General features: G+C 29.9%; 1 protein-coding gene across 3 annotated transcripts in view; it reads left to right on the forward strand.

The window, feature by feature from the left end:
- Ldh (Lactate dehydrogenase) overlaps positions 1–14,019 on the forward strand; it is a 51,292-nt gene that overhangs the window by 11,632 nt on the left and 25,641 nt on the right. Inside the window, exon 2 of one of the 3 annotated variants that reach the window (XM_075374269.1) lies at positions 11,753–11,890. The exons of the other annotated variants lie outside the window; for them this stretch is intronic. Coding sequence (XP_075230384.1) covers positions 11,786–11,890 — 105 coding nt within the window. The 5' untranslated portion in view covers positions 11,753–11,785. The remainder of the gene's footprint in view (positions 1–11,752; positions 11,891–14,019) is intronic. 3 annotated transcript variants of the gene reach the window in all.

Consider the following 14,019-nt stretch of genomic DNA (forward strand, 5'->3'; position numbering starts at 1 on the left):
CAGTACTTTGATATCTTCACTTATGTTGGCCAACTGGGCAATGGTTCTGCTAAGGATTTCCCTGTGTAGTATGGGATTGGCAGTCCCGAGCTGTCTGGGCTGCTTGCAGCTGTGCTTCTCAGTTTCACTGTTTGCAGCGAGGGTGGGAGGCATGACCAACCCACCAGGTTGGTCTAGTGGTGAACACGTCTTCCCAAATCAGCTGATTTGGAAGTTGAGAGTTCCAGCATTCAAGTCCTAGTAAAGTCAGTTATTTTTATACGGATTTGAATACTAGATCGTGGATACCGGTGTTCTTTGGTGGTTGGGTTTCAATTAACCACACGTCCAGGAATAGTTGATCTGAGACTGTACAAGACTACACTTCATTGACACTCATACATATCACCCTCATTCATTCTCTGAAGTAATATCTGAATGGTAATTACCGGAGGCTATACAGGAAATAGAAGTGGGAGGCATAACCATTTGTTTTTGATGATGCTGGACGGGAGCAGATGGGGAATGCCCATCCCTCTTTACGGTTGTGGAGCTGCTGTAAGCTTGCTCTACTGAAATTTTACAGTGCCCAGTGTGATTCAGTCACTTCGGCCCTTGGCAGGGATTGTCCCATGGAAAGGGTATCGGAGCCCTTATTACTATGTGCAAGCCCTGGGATGTCGGTATCATTGGTCAGGCAGTACCTGACTCCCCGGCCAACGTTAAATCTGTGGGAGGTATATGGCTGTGGGAACCCAGGCAGGATCAATTATTCGGGGCACGCCCAACAGTTTCTTTGCCCGCACCTTACAAAATATTGACTGGCATAATTGTAGGTGCTGTAAACAACAAATCCATAACATCCGTGGCAGAGAATCAATGTAAAAACCCTCATTTAAGAGAACCTTTGTCTTCAGAAGTGAAGCAAAAGAAGAACAAAAAGTTTACAAAATTTAAAAAGAAGGATCGAACTAAATTTCAACTGAAATGTGATGCAACGGATCGATTCCAAAATATTTAGTAATTAGGAGTAAGGGAGATTTTTCAAAGATCAGGGCTATTTTTCAATAGCTCAAGGCGTTACAGAAGCTACAGGAGGGCCCAAAAAGGAGACAAGAGAAACTAGTGTTGGACTGTTTGTAGAAACAATCAATGATTCACAATCGTTACAGTTACTGAAAGTGACTTAGATGCGCTTTAGTTAGAATCATTGAATTAAAAAAACAAAAAAAATAAAATTATAAATATTTTAAATTAAGTGTGTGCAAGCCGTGCATCAGAAACACATCACGCAGCTAAAACTGCAGTTCGGAAAAGTCCTACACCTCTGTTAACAGCTTTTTTTAAGAATTTCCAGTAATTAAATTTAAAACTGTTTTAAATTACTAAATGCAAGGAATATTTTAATGAAGCCTTATAAAAGATAATATATATTTGAAATCATTTGTAAAGTATGTGTTTTAACAAGGTAAAAGCTGTTTTATTAAAAAAAAAATGCATGCAAATATTCTTTCAAAAGATCTCTTTTTAGAGTTGTATTACATTAGATTTTATGAAAGTAGGTCGCCTGGCTTTACCCAGTTGATGGCTCAGATGGTAGTTTGCTTTTTTGGAACTCTTGGTACCTAATATTGTCACAGATGGTTTCACATTCACAGAGCATTACTAATCATTTCACTGAACCAATACTAGGTGAATATTGATAGTTCTGAATCTGTTTTTTTCCAAAAACAGTTGATCTCAGGCTGTTTTATGTATGTCGATTTCATCTTTTTTATGTGCTCTTTCTAAAATTTGCATGTTCCAATTAATATCTTTTGTAAGTGTGATTAATTTCTATGATATGAATGGCAAAGATTGGTTCTGTAATCTTATGTGCTTCTACCTGTTGGTAAATATGCGTAAGTTTTCTGCAGATAAAAAAGAAAATGTGCAACTTTGTATTTTCTCAGTCTTTATTTCATAAAATAATCAACATATGCTTCATTATAAACAGATTTTCAGTTTTTATGATTTTAAAACAATAGTAATATGTAATATTGTATATGCATATAAAATTAAATTTTAAAAAATAAATTTAGAAATGGTTTGAAACAGTTTTTATACTGCAAAATGTTATTTAACATCAATTAGGAACTAATAATATGAATTTATGCAGGTAGTTTAGTGGCCAGATTATGTATAATCCTTATACAAACAGAACTGTTATCAATATTCACAATCATTTTATATTATTATATATTTTCTTTGGGATTAATTACTTTACTTACAGATTTTTACTTTTCACTGTTATACCATTATATAATATGAAACCCAATTTTTTTAAAAAGGTTCTTGTAAGCAAGTATTGTGACTGAGTTACATGAAAACAGTTCTGTTGTCTGGTTTGATAAAGGTAGTTACTGATTTTTTTTTTTTAAGAATAAGTGACCATTCATTTTAACAAAGATTGCACATTCATAAACTAGGACAAATAACATTTTTAATTTTCTAAACAAGAGTAATTTTTACTTTTAGATTATTACAAAAAAAGCAGGAGTAGATCAGTGTTAGAACTATTACACTATCAGTCTAACATTTCATGTGTTGAAAATACTAAGAGATTTCAGATGAACCATATGTGTAGATGAAGTAAGGACACAATTTAGTTTCAGGAAAAGTATGTGTACAAGGCAGGCCATTCAATTTTACTGATTCATTCAAAAAATTGATAAGAACAATTGCCTTGTATTATTTTTATGATCTAGTAAATTGTATTTCTGTTATTTGTTATTATTTTATTTTAATTAAGTGTGTTAACTCATGTAAATATTTTAGATTGCTAAGTTGCTTTAATTCACACTAACCTACAGTGTTGCTGGTGGTGCAGTGAAGGCAGATATGATATTTAAACAATGGGTGTTTGCTAACATTCAGTACCTAAAATCTAGTTTAAAAAGATACATATATTTTTAGCAAACACATATTTTATAAAATAATAATATTCTTGTGTAGAAATCTGTTGTGATAAGCTGGTAATATCAATAAGTAAAAATATAATTTCATTTAAGACGACTTCTGATTTATTTTTAAGTAAAAAAATTTTTTAAAAAATATATGTAGAAGGGAATTCATTGCCACTGTTTGGGGGTTAAAAACAATTTAAAATTAGTAAACCTCATTTCTGCCTAGATAATAACAAATAACAAAACCTTTTCATATTAGCTAATTTTTAAACTTAGGTACAGAAACATTTTAAATAGATTTGAAATTGTAGCAGGGAGTACATTAGGAACATGATTATTTTTCAGTATATTTCATTCTGATGAGTGAACATGGAAAAATGTATAAAATTAAAAAAAAAGTAAATCAGTTTTAAAATTTGTATTAAATAAATCTGTATTAAAAAAAAGGAAAAAATAGTTTTAAGAATTTTAAAGATAAGATTAAAAAAGCACAGATTGTGTTAACTTTCGAAAAATGATTGATATGAGAAATTCATTAAAAAAAAATTATACTAATTAATAAATATATATATATATATTCTAAAAACAAGTAATAAAATTTATGTTAAAAAAAATTCTGTTTTATAATTGTTTATATTTTTTATGGGTATTCACATATTATTACAATACTATTGTTAATAAATATTACATTGTTATTATGTAATTAGATTAGCTTGCTCAACTTATTTTATCTTTTGGCATTTTATTTTCTACTCTTTACCCACTAATTTAAAATAATTATTTATTTTTTGATCTAATGACATACTTTGGCTAAAATCAAATTATAGCTACAATTTTTTTTTTTATTAATAGTTTTCTCATAATCTGTATTCTACAGCACAGTTTTAGTTTCATGGTTATTGATGTCTAATTTGACATAGAAGGAAGGAAATAGTAACATAGAAGTAATTTGTCATAGTAACATAGAAAGAAATAGAATTCTAGTATATTGGTGCATGGGTAAATTTTTATATGCTAGAAGAACATTTATTTTTTTTATTTCAGAGATGCAAGGAGGTGTGATAAAAAAAAAAAAATTTAATTTTTATCAAAAAGAATTTACTTATTCTTCTATTTTGATATAGTCCCTTTCAAAGCAGTGCCCCAGAGATGCAGCACACTTATGCCAGCATTTCTTGGTATAGCCTTAAGTTCACTTATGATTTTTTAATTATTTCTTATATCATCACAAATCATTGTCCCTTTAATTATTGGGAACAAGAAAACGTTGCAGGGTGCCGTGTCTGCAGAATATAAAGGCTGTGTCATCAGTACAGTATAATTTTTGACTAAATAATCACAAATAATTAATGAAGTGCGAGTAGAAGTCTTGTCGTGGTGCAAAATCCAATAACTGTCTGCCCACATTTGTAGTTGTTTTCTTTGGATTGCCTCAGTAAATGGATAAAACTAATAAGTAATACTGATTTTGTTGACTGTACATCCTTGTGATAAAAATTCATATGGATGCCATTATAATAGGAAAAACAGTAAGGAGAATCTTAACAATTAATACAACTAGGCATGCTTTTTTCAGTCTTGGTTCTCAGGAAATTTTTATTGGGTTGATTGAACTTTCTTTTGAATTTCACAACTGTACACCCAGGTTTTGCCATCTGTTATCACAAGTTTGAGTAATCAGTGATGTCAGCTAGCAGTTTTTCTACAGTATTGTTTTTGCTGAAAATTCAACACTTTTGGAAAAAATGTTGCTGCTATTCATTTCATACTCAAAATTATTTCACACAAGTCATAACAGATCCCTAGCTCTTCAGCAACTTCTCTGGTTGATATTTGATGATTATTGATCAAAATAATGATGTTTATTTTGCTAATGTGTTATAATGTCCAATCGTCCTGTCTTCAATACCTTCACAGTCTTCTTGAAACTGTTCGTACCATTCGTAAACATTGGTGTTGTTATAACATTTCCACCAAAAATGTTTTCTACATCACCACTTCACTGCACATTATTCAATTACTAACAAAATTTAATATGATGCCTTTGTTTTAACATTTTCAAACAAAATAAATCACTACTCATAATAAACTACATCCACTCAATTACTCCATAATTCTGAAGTTAATTTATTAAATATTACATCATTGATGCAACTATTATCCTTACTCTTTATATAGTATTATTATTATGTATTTTTTCAATATTTTTTTAGTAATACATTTTAGCCTCATAACAGTTTTATTAACAAAACTTTCATACTTTATTAACCTCGAAATATGTTACTCGATTTTGTATTTGGAATATTTACACATTTATTAATCTAAAAACTTATAAAATGTTAAAAAATGACACCATGAATGATTATTTATTTATTTAAATAGCAATTTCTTACAAATTATATATATCAGATGTCTCTATGGTGTTCATGTCATACTTATTGTTTCTATTTTTAAAATTCATTAAAACCTTCCTTTTCTTTCTTTATTAATACATCCTCCTGGTACTTTCCATCAGACAATGATTGCAAAAAAATTTTTAATTTTAAAAATACACTTTTAACTAATGAAAAAATAAAAAAAAAGTATTTATAGATCATTATCAGTATAACATTTATTTGAATTTAATCAAAGAGTTTATTTATTCTTAATTTAATATGAAAGTGAAATTATATTTCTTTTTTTAGTGCATCTGTAAATACGAGGTGCGACAATAAAGTAATGAGACTGATGTGAAAAAAAATGTTGCTTACCGTTTTAGTCATGTTTAAGTGTTGTCTCCTTCAAAGTAGTTCCCCTCTGATTGCACACACTTATTCCAGCGCTTCTGCCATTGATGGTAACATTTCCGGAACTCATCTTCCAAGACCCTCGTCACAGCTTTTTGGACATTTTGTGTTGTTTCAAAATGGTGTCCCTGGACCGCCATTTTGACTCTTGGAAATAGAAAAAAGTCGCACGGAGCGATATCTGGTGAATAAGGTGGCTGTGGCTGTGTTGAAATTTGTTTTGAGGTTAAAAATTGCTATACTGACAGCGCAGTATGGGATGGCGCATTATCGTGATGCAGAATCCAATTATCAGCAATGTTGGCATGGACACGAACAACTCGTTTACAAAGTCTTTCTAAAATTTCTTTGTAGAAATATCGGTTAATTGTTTGTCCAGGAGACACCCACTCTTTATGAACAATTCCCTTGGAATCGAAGAAGCATACAAGCATGCATTTCACTTTTGACTTTGACATGCAAGTTTTTTTGGTCTGGGTGATCCCTTTGAGCACCATTGCGAACTTTAGCGTTTTGTCTCGTATTTTTTGATCGTATTGAAAGAAACCAACCTTCATCACCAGTGATAACACGGCTCAACAAATCTGGATTGATTTCCGTTTGCTCTAACAGATTGGCTGCCAAATTTTTCCGTGTTTTTCGCTGTTGTTGTGCGCGATTTTTGGGGACCATTTTTGCACAAATCTTTCTCATACCAAGATCTTCAGTTAATATTAGACGAACCGTTTCTCGATTGATGTTGAGTTCTTCTGCAATCATTTTCACGAATAATCTTCGATCAGATTGTACGATTTCACGGATAATCTTCGATCAGATTGTACGATTTCACGCACCCTGGTCAATTGACATCTGTCCGTGAGGTTGATGGTCGTCCACTGCAGTCTTCATCTTCAACATTCGTTCTGCCTTCACTAAAAATTTTATGCCACCGAAAAACTTGAGCTCTTGACATAACCTCCTCTCCAAAAGCCTTCTGAAGCTTACCATAAGTTGTCGTCGCGTTTTCACCCGATTTAACGGAAAAAGAAATGGCATACCGTTGCGCAATATTTTGCGGTTTCATTTCTGTGACGAGAGAAACAAACACGTGTTCACTTATTACAGCACAACTCACGACTGAGCAGTTGCATCAATGTGCCGCTTGGACTAGAAGTAGCTTATAGACCAAGGTCAAAGATTGTAGATTGTGTGCCTATGCAAGCTGCAGGGTTGCCACATCTTGCAAAAAAAATCAGTCTCATTACTTTATTGTCGCACCTCGTATATTTGTATTGGAAAATCTTTTCAAACAATTTATACTTTAATTCAATAATTTCCAAATAGTGAAATTTTGTTACTTTTTGTAATTTTTTCATTAGTTAAATAAAAGTGTATTTAATTTTGTACTTTTTAGTCTCAATTAGGCGGTGTACTGTTATGAAATTTCTCAGACTCGATCAAAGGGAAAATTACATAATTTATTACTTTTAAACATATTGTATAAATAAAAATTGTATACAATTATAGATGGATTTTTCTGAAATATAATGATATAGCAAAATAATTTCAAACATATTTGTATATAAATCTTAAGAGCACTGATTTTAGTTGATTGACACTAGTTGACAGCTGTCCATGTATAAACCATCCTCACATTATAGGCTATTCATTTTCTTGCGTAGCAGAATGCACAATTGACTGGCATTCTGCATCAAATTCTTTCTTACGTATGCATGGTTATTTCAATTTCTGTTATTTGCAAACAACAAATTTTCTATGAAAATAGATTTTTTTATGGGATTTTTGTTATCACCATGCACTGTCATCAACAGGAATTGTGCAAAATTTTAGTTTCTATCTCATCTGGAAGTATGTTAAATATTGCTGATAAAATTCTGACTATCACCACTACAACACAGTATATTGAGCAAGTTAAATAAAAAATATAATTAGTCAAAAATAGTAATTATCTAAATACTTGTATTACGTGCATGATAAGACAAAAATGTGTAACCTCCATTAAATGTATATTATAAATCAATAATTTACCATATAACATGGTCAAAGAAATTAAATGAAATAAACCAGATAAATTTTTTTTAGCATCCACTAAACAACAGATTCAATAAATGTCAAATTTAAAAATTGATCACAATCTTGAAAACCTTCAAAAACAGGCTGAAAATGAAAAAGTAAACACCACTACCATTTAGGGATTACAGAAATGGTCTTTCTTTTACAGTTATCCCCATGTTGTATTGTGATTTTGTATTTTAGGAGAAATTAGAAGGTCTGGTTTTAATTAAAAGGCACTACTACCATTAAGTTTAATTTCAAACAGTTACACACAAGCCATCCTGTAACAGATCACATCAAAGACTCCTAAAATCATTTTCCTTAACTTAAGCATATTAGGAAGAATTTGGGAGATAAGGAAGCTCTGCTTTATCTAAAAAACATAACTCTACTTTGGGCTTTTTATAAAAATTAGATAGGAAACAGCATTCCTTAATACCATTGAAAGAGCTACGAAACAGCATTCCTTAATACCATTGAAAGAGCTACCTCTATCAAACCATAATTATTAAAAAAGTAATTTTACTGGTTTACTATCCCGGATCATTTGGATATCTTGAAAAACCTACAGGATTTGGGAAAGGGGTGCATTAAGAAAAGGATGAAAATCTATCACACAAAGGAGTGCTCCAAGCAAGAGGATGTATCAGGGAGAGGAGCAGCACATTTATCGATCAATGTTTTTGTATTAATAATGCTTTTCCTGCATATAGGCATCTATCCGACCAAAAAATGAGAACTTTAACACAAATTGTTGACAAAGTGGTGGTAATGATTTTTGTGATAACATTAAATATTTATTGAAAAAATTAATTTTCATTCAGAAAGTAATAAGCTCATTCTGACCTTTTGTAGAAATACTTGTTCCCAATTAAATTATTAACAGTTCAACTAAACTAGAGCTGGAATATGTTCCTACGTTAAACTCATACAATCTGCCAGTATGTTGCTGTCTTACAATTCTTCTCTGTACCTTCATACCCTAGGACCGCTCCTAATAAAAAAGAGAAATGATTACAATCTAAATTTATTACATAAAAATAATAACTTTATAAAATAATAAAGATCCACTTACACAAAGATAATAAATAAAATTGGAACACAATGAAATATATATATGTATGTGTGTTTGCACATGTGTGTGTGTGTGTGTGTGTGTGTGTGTGTGTGTGTGTGTAAAATTTAGACCTCAATTGTTAAATATATTTTTATGTAATTAAGCACAATTTAAATTAATATGGAAAAAACTACGTTTTCTATAATTAATATAACTTAAAAATTCATCAACAGAAATAAATATATTGTTTTTGTAAAAGTAAATCTTTTAAGTTCATTTTAAGTAATGTAGAAACTGAAACATAATATGGTACATTCTCATAATAAACTGAAATATTGTGCTTTATATTATGGTCAGCAGAGCTTAATAGCTTAATATATCATATCTGACATAGCATACCTGAGTTTGGTTATCTTTCATCCAGTAAGTTTAGGATCTGAATACTGGTAATGCTTGGTATTTTTCACCTGCTACAAATATTTCATATTAAATTCCCAAGTCTAGAGCTTATGTGAACTAATTATTAAAAAAAATCTATTTTTACAACAAACACATACAAACATGTATATATATATTACAAAATAAATACATAACAAAAAAAATTTTGTGCTTGCACATATTCTTGTGATAACTATGAACAATGAAAAGAAAGCATTTTTTCATTATCTTGTGACCATATTTTTATATCAGAATTGAAGTTATACATCAATTAGTCATACTAATTCTTACTAGTCATACCTCAATTTTGTAACCATATAACTCTTGAAATATTTCTCCTAATACACTATCATCAACTGTATCTTAAGTATTATTATCATTTTCTAATTTTTTAATATTTTGTACTGAAAGCTAATTTTGAGAGTTTAAAAAAAAATTTAATTCATGATAATAGTTTTTTATGTAATTATCGATCATAGTAAAATTTATTTATAAAAATAGTATAAAAAAAAGAATATATAATAATATTTTTTAAACATATGATTTTAATCATAAAATTTTATTTCTACATTGAATTGTTTTTATTTCTTAATTGTTTCATTTTAATAATTTTTCTTAAAAATTAAATTCTTTAAAAAGTTAAATAATAATATACACTTTCAAATATTATATTTGATGAGTATTTTCTACATGTAAGCATTTAAAAGGTATGCATAAATATAAATATTATTTTGTATAATTTGCCTAAGCAAATAAAAAAAATTAACATTAAATTAATTTAACGGAAGTTTTAAATGTAGCAAAATTTTACAGTATAATAAATTTAATTAATCGATAAATTAGATTAATAGTACAGTTTTTTTATTTAATTTACAACACAAGTTTTTATGGTGGAATTTATGATATTAGAATATAACAGATGACTTATTTGTAAATTATCAGCAAATAATCAAAATCAGAGATGTGATATTTTATGTACATATACCTATCTAAGATTAATCCTGAAACTATTCACAGTTAATATGCTAGTTCTATTTATCAATCTACTCAGCAAGGCAATCATGTCTTCTAAGGCCTTTCATCCAGAAATCTTTGTTTCTAATCATCAGGCTTTGTCTCTTCCTATATTAAAAATTTTCTATACATGTAGAGAAATGATTCAATTTTATTTTTATTATCAGGAATAAGTGCCCAGATAATTTTAATATGCTGCCTAAAAAACAAGGAAGCTTATGTGATTCCAATTCCAGGCTTCCAACTTTTACTTTTAATTTCATTTAACTGAAAAATCACCATTTTGAAAATTGTGCAAGGATATTGTCTGATAAGTGGGAGGGTTTTGTTGATTGAAGTGAACTAAAATAAGTATTAAGATGTTTGTGCATATACAATTTTGTCTTTTAAATTTGTAGGTTTATTTTTAAACAATTGCAGGTGAAAATGTTAATTGCAGCTATTTTAGAGTAATATTATTGCAATTTATATATATTGTTAAAAAATGAAATTAGTCGGGGTATGTAAATAAACTTTTATTGATCTGGTGTTGGGTGTTTGTGGTATCATGGTATCAGGCTTAGCAACTTTTAATAAGTGCTTTTTTATTGGGACTAATTGAATTAATGACTCTATTGTCCAGCAATTCTTATTTTCTTGAAGATTGCACAAAATGCCAGGTATCCATGCAAGTTTAGTACATTGGTAAACTTATTTAGTATAGGTAAAGAGAGGTAAATGTTCTGGTGGTATGAAGGGCATTTGAAGCAATTAAGTTAAGTCTGTAGTTCCTTTAAGAATAAATAAATAATAGTTTGATAGACTGCATGGTTTACAATCATGTAAGATTTTTGTTAATTACGATACTGTAAGGCTGTAGTTGAGTGGTGTTTACATTATAAAATACTTTATAAATTATCATTTATATACTCAAAGAATTTTTAGAATTTATTCTAGTACATAACAAGAGGTGGAACTGTTGTATGTAGATGGCTGGTTTACTCTCAGTGATTGATATTTCATCATTTTTCAACAAACAGCATGGAAAGCTTGTCAAAGACATTCACTCTGCAACAAAAGAAAATTCTCCTTGAAGACTATTAATAGACACAATTCCTTTTAAATATGGTTTAAATTTGTTATTGCAAAATCAAGAATTGTGGATAAAGAAAAAAATTTAATTCATATCATTTTCATATCTTAAAAATAACATTTAATAGCATGTACAATGTTTTCAAGACTAATAAAAAGGAAAGGATTAAAGTGGAGAAAGAATATAATTTTGAATATGAGAAAAACTATCTATAATAGGAGAAATTTGATTCATATTGATTCAATTTTGAAGATTTTAATGTTTATCATTTAACTGAGTGATAAAGATCTAAATGTTAAATAGAAATACATACATACACTGACTTCTGTTGGTGATTGGGGTCTGTAATGTACTGTTCTTGTCTACTGCCTCTGGTAAGTTGGTCATTTTTGTTTCTTTTTTTTAGTATTTTATTGAAGAAGATTATCTACATTGAGTGATGAAACCATTTTATCGAGCAATGTATTTTAGATTCATGAATTCTTTTTCGAAACCATCTTTAAAAATAGGAAAGGAATTTAAAATATGGCCGAAAAAGATAAAGGTGAATTTGTATTACTGGAAGATTTTAATTTCTTTTTTTAATAAGAGTAAATTGTTTGGTCAGCTGCGGTGTTAATTTCAAGAATTTAAATGTGTACACCTGCTTTGAAACTTGCTTAGAACTTCGATAAGTCAGTTACTTTAATTAAATTTATTGTATTTAATTTGATCTAAATATAAATATAATCTAACAAAACTTAACCTACGTTCGCTACCGTAGGTTAAGTTTGGTTAGATTACTACTTTTAGATTTATTATATAAATTTGTATACATATATTTCTTTATTTATATAAATCTATTATTTTTTTTAACCTCCGGGACCACAGTTAGAGGTATTGCTTCAGAGGATGAGATGAATGGCAAGTAACGTGTGAAAATGCCATGTCTGACGGGGCATATTTATAATAAATATATTTATTATACAGTGCACCTTCAATTTACGAGGCTGTTACTTCCGGAAAATTTCCACGTATAATGAAATGGCGTAAATATTATTGTACTCAAAAACTACTGTACTTTATTGTACTATTGTGTTATTTTAATATTGCAGTACAATGTATGTATTTAAAAAGAAAAAATATGTACTGTTTATTTTTCCTTTCAGTGACGTTATCTAACAACTGACAAACAGCGCTAACTACAGATTGGCTGCGGACATCTTGAAAAGTACTGTATGGTATTTGAAAAAATTAAATGATTATAATTTCTTGAAAGCACAATTTATTGACAGTTTTCATTTGCTTTTATAGTAAAAAAAATTGTATACCAGCAGCTATTTCCCAGTTTTTAAAAAATATTTAAAGTCTAGGTGACAAAAATTTGTTGAAACCCAGAAAATTAAACTCATTTAATTCAGCATGTCTTACTGATGCGCAAAACTTTGGTTGCTGAGGTATCAGAGTAACTGCTTAATTCCATCAAGATAAAACTAAATCATCTTAAACTTATAAAAATGAATTATTTGTTAACTATATATGTGAACAATAAACATGAATCATTAAACTGTTGTAAAAATTTTTAAATATTTTTATTATAAATCATTGAACCAACTTATACATCAAACAGTTTACCATATTTTGATAAATGAAATAGAAAAATACAACTTAATAACAGGAAACCAAATAGCTATTCTTGAAGAATGGGCTTCAATAAGTGACCAAAAATAATACTAAAAATTGTGATAAAACAAGGCATGCTCTTTAATTTCTTCATCCAGAAAGAAGTTATATAGATAAGTTTACAACAAAACACATCTTTAAAGTTAAGTAAAACATCTGTTGTCTTTGGCCTAACAATTTTTGAGCTTTTAAGTGAATATCAGTACATTCTTTCATTTATAAATATTATTACTATTAAATTTTAAAATCAATAAAATTCAGTGGATACCACTTGTATACAACCTGACAGATAACTCATGGTGTTTAGAGAAAATTGAACTGAATACAATTTCTGCCATAGAGTAAATGCTCCTATGTAATTCTCCCTGATAAAGCTGTGCTAACCTAGCAAACCAATTATACTATACATGTATTTTATACAGAAGTAGGTCATGCAGTGGGGATGCAGAGGACGCTTTGGCTCCTTCATATGCAAGAATGAAGGTTAGTCGTCGGGGTGCTCCGATGATGCATTTGGGACCCTCAGGTGTGAGAGTGGGGACGCGGTGGTTTGCCGGATGCGTGCAAGGCATAGCTGGCAACCTAGTGTAGGGACGGGAAGAGTAGCCTCTCAGTGGAGGGATGTAGTGGTCTGGTCGTCCAGAAGGGAGGGCTACTGCATCTTGATGAAGCGATGCCACAGAAAAGGCAAGACAGGGGGGCAGTCGACTGCCACGACACTCCGACTTCTGCGCATAGCCTAACTGCGGAGGCCGGGGATGTTGGGGGTGTTTAAGAAGGTAAAAAAAAAGGTCATGCAGTGGAGATATCCCATAGAAAGAGAATACTTATACTTAAGTATCATCCTAGTGATATATAAATGTTTTTATTTTCTATAAAATTTCAATTATTTTGAAAGTGTTTTTGTTTTAAAATAAACTTCTTTTGACTGTATTGTATATTTGTTCCCTTCTGTAGCTTCATAGAATCAACCACTTACTTTTATCCAACTTTTGGATAGTAACAGGTTTT

Source organism: Lycorma delicatula, chromosome 8 (genome assembly GCF_047948215.1).
Source record: "Lycorma delicatula isolate Av1 chromosome 8, ASM4794821v1, whole genome shotgun sequence".
NCBI lineage: Eukaryota > Metazoa > Arthropoda > Insecta > Hemiptera > Fulgoridae > Lycorma > Lycorma delicatula.